A 6728-nucleotide genomic window follows, 5' to 3' on the forward strand; every position below is an offset into this window, starting at 1 on the left:
TTTGAGTTAATTAGCTGATTAGAGTGTGGTACCAGGTGCCATCAATTTTGAACCTTTTCACAAGATTCTAATTTTCTGATATGATGAATTTGAGATTTTCATTTGTTGTCATTTGTAATCATCAAAATTAAACGAAATAAACATTTGAAAAATATGAGTTTGTATCTAATGTATGAATATAATATACAAGTTTCACTTTTTAAATGGAATTACTGAAATCAAGCTACTTTTTCATGATATTCTAATTTTATGACTAGCACCTGTATGTAGGTGGAGCTGAAGATTTCTAATTTAGCTGTATTAGCCGCATGGCCAGCAGAGTTTTGAAAGCTATTAAGTTCTTTTTAGCAAGAAAGAGATGAAGTGAACTCTGTTGTATTTTGAATGAGGCCATTAAAACATTAGGAGTGATATCTTCTCCAGTTACGTGAGATAATGTGAGAAAAATTTCAGGCCAGACAGAATGTCTTCACGGAGGGACAGCTCCAAAACATGTGAGTAATTTTGCTGTGGCCTATTGGCATCGTTCACACAGAGGTCGGGACACTGTGTCAAATAGTTTTGTAAACCTGCTTTAGCTGGATGTAGAATTCAACATTGCACAGAATTGCGCCAAATACAGATTGAAAAGCTGTGTACCCTCTTTAAAACCGCCCCCTAAACCTTATCTGAAATAAACAGTTCCAAATCTGTCTCCTATACAGTTTTCAACACAGTGGAAGGATTTAAAAGGTTAAAAATATTTAAATATATTGAAGAAATCCCCAGTCTCATTGATGGGAGAGGTTGCAGAAACACTTCAAAATCAGATAGGCTAGGAAGGGGTAAAATTCTGGAAATTCGTGAAATTAAGAAAGAAAGATCCACTGATTGTCACACACCTGAGTGTGTGAAATTTGTTCCCACTGAATCCCACTGAATTGGTACTTACAACATGTCTGCATACCTACGTAACTGCAAATAAATTGTGACATGCACATTTGTGACATTCATGCTGTGAAATTTAGTTTTTTGTTGTACTTAGGTCACAGTGTTTTATTTATGTTTCAGTTTGATCACATTTTATTCTTTTTTGGTCTTTAATTGGTCATATTTTAGTTTTGTAAGGTAGTATCTCGCTGAGTTGTAACTGTTGGAGACTAGCTGATGTCAGATTTTCTCCCAAAATAGTCTCAGAGACATTACTAGCATCTCAAACCCACGAGGAAACCTTGACATTTTAGTGTATTTAATTTTAGAGCGCTAAAACTGTACTTTGACACCTGCACAGGATTGTTCTTTTGACAGACAACAATTGAGGCTACAATTTTGAATGTGCAGGTCTAAACACCACACAGATAGTAAGTAATTATCAAAATACTAATCCAAATCTTCTTGTTTTCATTTATAAAGATTACTCTTACAAGTTAAATTATAAACATGGGAGTGGCTTCCAAGATGTGTACAATGTGGGCCTAGGCGGGTACAATGTGGGTAGAGATGGGAAACAAAATAAATATTCACAGCCTAGACTACACATGTGCAAACTGTGACCATGAAAATAGGCAGCGATTTTTAAAAACTGGCAAAACGCTGTTGTTTATATTACTACCGTTCGCTCTTTATGCTTGCATCTGGCCACACCCATGACCAATCAGTGAACAGGAGCTAAGCTTGCGTCACCCACGAAAGCAGGGCTCGCGTGGCTGGCCCTACTCCGAAGCAGGAACCAAAAAAGCAGGGGCCGGCCTCGAAAAAATGCCGGTGGAAACGCACGCAAAGCGAGCTGAATAGAGTGGAGCCGGTGGAAAAGGGGCATATGTTTGTGATTTCATTAAGATGTGACTTATGTTCTGTCAAATGTTCTCAGAGCTTTTCTCAATGAACGGCACATCAGTCGTTTCACAACAGATATAGATAAGAATATGATGTTAATATAGTACATTTGACCAAAAAATAAAATAGGAAACTTGTTGTAGCAACAGCATGTAAAAGTTTACTTAAACAACATTTCAGAGGTTTGTAATTTTAAGGACTGTCATTTACAGTAGTACCCTACAGACAAAAGGCCTCAGCTGCTTTTTTTTTATTTACATCTTAGTATGTAATTCCTACCTTACTTTTGCTGCAAGTTGACATTTGGTGAAAACAAAATAGTGTGCTTTTATGTGTGAGTATATTTCATGGATCAACTCACGGTGCATAGTCAGGGATGATTTTTTTGGTAAAAAATTCCTCTACACCTTCGTCTACTCTGCCCATTGTCTCAGTTGCTTCATTCTTTTCCTCCAACACTGGCTCCTGTGTGGAACACAATCACATAGAAAACATTCAGTACATTTTGGATGACATTACCATGAAGATTAAGAGAATCATAGTCTATTTTATTTGTAAAGGACAAAGAAAAAAGGCTCAACTTGTTTGAGCTGAAATAACACACACAATCATAGAAAAAAAAAGTCCATCCTCGTTAAATCCACGGGTTTTACATATCAGGACATAATAAAAAATGACCTCTAACCTCAAGTAAACAAAAACACACAACAGATTCTAACATGTCATTATTTATTATAAAAAAAACAAAACTCAGAATAATAAAGCTGTGTGTGAAAAACTGCATCCAGCCTTGCTGCTTCGAGAAGATTTCAGAGGTTCAGCATCAACCAGCAGCTGCTGATCAAATGTACTGATTAACTGATCGTCATCAATGTGAGCGCCTCTATATTATGCATTTTGCAATCTGTATTCTGACTTTTTTATGTTCTTTTCGGAGCAATGGCTTGTTCCTCACTGAGTTTCCTTTCAGTCCATGTTGGTACAGGACTCATTTCTCTGTGGATAATGACTCTCTGACCAGCTTCAGCAGCATCTCCAGAAGGTCTTTTACTTTTGTTTTGGGGTTGATTTTGCACCAAAACACGTTCACCTTGGCAACACAGAGCCTGTCTCCTTTCTGAACAGTATGATGAAAAGACATTTCCGTTATATTTATACATGTTTCTAATTGTTTGAACAGATGAACTGTCAGGCATCTGAAAATTATACCAAAGAATGAACCAGTGATGTGAAGGTCTTCAATTCTTTTCCTGATATCTTGGCTGATTTCTTTTGATTTTCTCATTATGTCCCACAAAGAAACAGTGTATTTGAGGTGGGCCTCCAAATAACTCAAATGTTGTCAACTAACCAATCAAAATCTTCCAAAACCATGACATCATCATCATCTGGTATTTCCCTAACTGTATAAAGGCATTTTATTCTGTATCTGTAATGGACCGAGGTGGAGAAGGAGGCGAACTCAGAGTGCAGACTTAATTCAAAAACTGGAAATTGATTCTAAAATAATAAAACAAGAAAGCAAAAAGCTGACGTGGCAGTAAAACAAACTAAAACAAAAATCCAAAAATGCAAACAATGGCGAGGCGAGGCAAGACAAGACAAGACAAGACAAGACAAGACAAGACAAGACAAGGAACCAGAAACATGGGCAAATCAAGGACACAACAACAACCAACAATGAACCGGCAGGGGAGCGGAGAAGATGACCAGGTTTTAAAGCAGAGGATAATGAGGTAAGTGGGCACAGGTGAGTGATGAAGATTGTGGACAGGTGGAGATGGGCTTGGCAGATAAACAAAAGAAGACTGAGGGCAAGAAGAGAATGATGACAAGACACAACAATGACAAAACCAGAACACATAATAACAAAATAAACCAAGAAACAAAACAAAACCCAAATCCTTACAGTATGTAAACCTGTCATTTTGAAAAAAAGTTTTAAAAAAACAACAAAACAAACAAAGACATTTTCTCTAAACAATTCTGTCTCTCAGTATTTGAGCATTTAATAAATATAAATAATTCTAGGAATCCTAACTGACCTAAAATGGTCTAGTCTGATTTAATGTCAGACAGTGAGAAAAAAAAGATTTTTATATGCTGCATGTAAACATATGGTTTATAAATGAAACTAAGCAGACCCTTTTCATTACTGCAGTGAAGTGTATAATTAGATTGTTCATTTGTGTAGTCCCTCACCAATTCAAACCCCCCCTCCAAAAAAAACTTAAAACACAAAGCAACTGGACTTCTCTTCTGTAGTTGAAGACGTTTCACTTCTCATCCGGTGAGCTTTCTCACCTCAAAACTGGACAGTGTAAAGTTCTAAGCTTAAGACTGCATGAGATGCTCAGTTAATGCAGTTAAATTCAGATGCAGATTAATCTCCCTCCTGATAGTCATTAGGGTCTTTGTTTTTCTGTCTCACAAAGAGATGTTTTGGTCACATACATGACCTCTGTTTAAAGGAGGTCTCAGATTCATGTTTGATGTAAATGGCTTCCTCCACCCTCCTCTCAAACCATCTGTTTTCTTTGTCTAAAATATGAAAGTTTTGTTCAACAGACGAGTGTTTTAAATCCTTCCCAATTTGCCTCCTATGCAGAAAGTTTATAATACAGCATAAGGTGTCTTATGTTTTCTTAAGAAATAAACTTGGAATTGAGTGGGAGGGCTACAAGTATAATTTTTATGAGTATGAATTTAAGAGAGAAGAGACCAAGAGGACTACGGGAGCGCCGGCGCTCCCATTTGCATATATATTTTCAAATGCCGGTAGAATTTGAACCACGTAAGGTAGAGCAATAATTTTTTTTGCATATAAAACCGTAAGAATTGCACTTCCTTTTCCGACACTCAACATGCCCTCCGAATTGCTGTGTGTGCGCAGACGAGTTCACAGATTTATAGTAAAAAGGATTGGCCTAAAGATGCTAGGCAAACATGACGTGGCATCCATCCCTATATTTGTAGATCAGCTCGGGTCACTTCCTGTGTTGGATCTGTCATTCTGACGTTGACGGCATAAAATATCGCGACATTTCATCAAATCTCACCGGACTCCGTTTCAGTTTCCTAGGAACTTTCTTCCTGCAGGTGTTTACACTATTCGGCTCGCCTTTTGCTAGCAAACACACGCTCGATATTTTTCGCAACATTTTGTAGAAACTCGGAGCGAACACACGACAGACAATTTATGAAAAAACACGGAGTCAGAAGATTTTACTCTCTGACCGAAGCGTTAGAGCTCGTCACCGCGGTAGATGGCGAGAATGAAGAGAGGTATTCTTCAGATCCCGATACCGCTGACAGTGACGAGGAAGCGGACTTTATCGAAGGGATCGATATTTTTGTTTTTATAAAATTGGCTGTAACTTTGAAACTAAGCATCGAAAAAACTCCAAATAAATTGTGTTTGGTTTAGAAGGCTTGTGTGCAATTTTTTTGTATTGACAGTTTTGAGAAATAAAGTTAGGAAACTTTTCATATTTACAAAAATATGTCAAATAATTATAAAACAAATGGAGTTCCTGTGATTGTTTTTGCACATTTAAGCATTTTAATTAGTTGTTATAGACTAATGGCATACAAACTTGGAAAATAAGGATTATAAGGATTTTATTGATGTAAAGAACATTGGAATGCTCCTAATAATGACTCTGCAGCATCCAAAAATGTAAAAAGATGCTCATGCGGACCTTTATAATGGTAGTCCTCAAAGGGCTAAGGTGCAGAGGAGCATTCTTTGCACACAGTAGAATCTCGCACATCATCAGTTCAAGTTGTCAACACGTGCAGAGAGTGATTGATCAATATTGTTCCCTGACCGGGAATCGAACCCGGGCCACGGCGGTGAAAGCGCCGGATCCTAGCCACTAGACCATCAGGGAGGAGCTGTGAGGAGTCAGCCACGGCGTTGAGCTTTCTTTCTTAAGCCTGTAAGTCAAACATGAGAACATGAACATGCCTTATCCTGCGGCAGTCTACTGATAAACTGCTCCAGATGGGAGCTTTTCAAATGACTTTGGTGCAATCGCTTCAACCTAGAGGATGGACACTCAAAGGAACCACCCCTATGTGTGCATATCTTTGTTTTTTTCTAAACACTAAAAGCGCTCCTTAACAAGAGACAACCCACAAGATCACCCACTGAGGTTATTCTGTCCTGGGCTGCTGTGAAGACAGTGCTTAACGTTGCCAACGACACTATCAGGAATCCAACACTCCTTTGTTGAAAGCACGACATTCAACATGCACCGTTTTCCTTGACAGACGTTCTTGTTCAGGTTCGGTCGGGTTTGATAGTTGCAGACTGTGGAGGACTCTTTTTTGTGCAGAAACGTGGCCCTTTGTTAAAGCTATAAGTTCTGCTGAAAAACCTCTTGAGGCACGATTTCAGTGACTGATGAATTCCAAAGCATCCCTGGTGGAAAGAGACATTTGGTGCCTTTATGTCAAGAGCCAGTAAAGCTTGTATCCCAAAAGGCAGCTTGTCTGTCTCTGAACATGCTCTTAACGTAGGAGCAGTTTTGCTATGAGGGTCAGAATAGCTGGCTTACCAGGAGCTTAATCAAGCTAGAGAACACTCCAATGCATGGGCTCAATAGGGCATTCTAGGAGCAGGAAAGGTGACAGAAGACTAAAAGGTTAGTTTTGTCTGCTTTGTAAATGGATGGGTTAGGTTTTGGAGGAGTGTGGTTTTCTTGTGAATACATGCTTCAACTACATTTTCAGACTGTCAAAAGCCCTGGGCTTTGAAAGGCAATGGCAGATTTTGAGGTAGCCTAAACTAAGGTATTGATGAGTACTGAGGACAGACAGCCCCATTTCTGGCTGAAGCAGAAGGTAATGGGAGAAGATAAGTTCTCCACACAGAAGTCCTATGTACCTCCCCTTTGGGATCCAACATT

General features: G+C 38.6%; 1 protein-coding gene and 1 non-coding gene across 6 annotated transcripts in view; both read right to left on the reverse strand.

The window, feature by feature from the left end:
- The window catches only part of carmil2 (capping protein regulator and myosin 1 linker 2), a 163495-nt gene that overhangs the window by 63776 nt on the left and 92991 nt on the right, over positions 1-6728 (reverse strand). For all 5 annotated transcript variants that reach the window (XR_001809029.3, XM_017433904.3, XM_025010032.2 and 2 more), the window contains one exon: positions 2177-2280. Coding sequence is in view for 4 of the 5 variants with exons in the window: in XM_017433904.3 (XP_017289393.2) it covers positions 2177-2280 (104 nt within the window). In the remaining variant the exon portion in view is untranslated. The remainder of the gene's footprint in view (positions 1-2176; positions 2281-6728) is intronic.
- Positions 5637-5708, reverse strand: trnae-uuc. Its single transcript has one exon. It is a non-coding gene; the product is annotated as a tRNA-Glu (tRNA).

Source organism: Kryptolebias marmoratus, linkage group LG11, assembly GCF_001649575.2.
Source record: "Kryptolebias marmoratus isolate JLee-2015 linkage group LG11, ASM164957v2, whole genome shotgun sequence".
Classification (NCBI taxonomy): domain Eukaryota; kingdom Metazoa; phylum Chordata; class Actinopteri; order Cyprinodontiformes; family Rivulidae; genus Kryptolebias; species Kryptolebias marmoratus.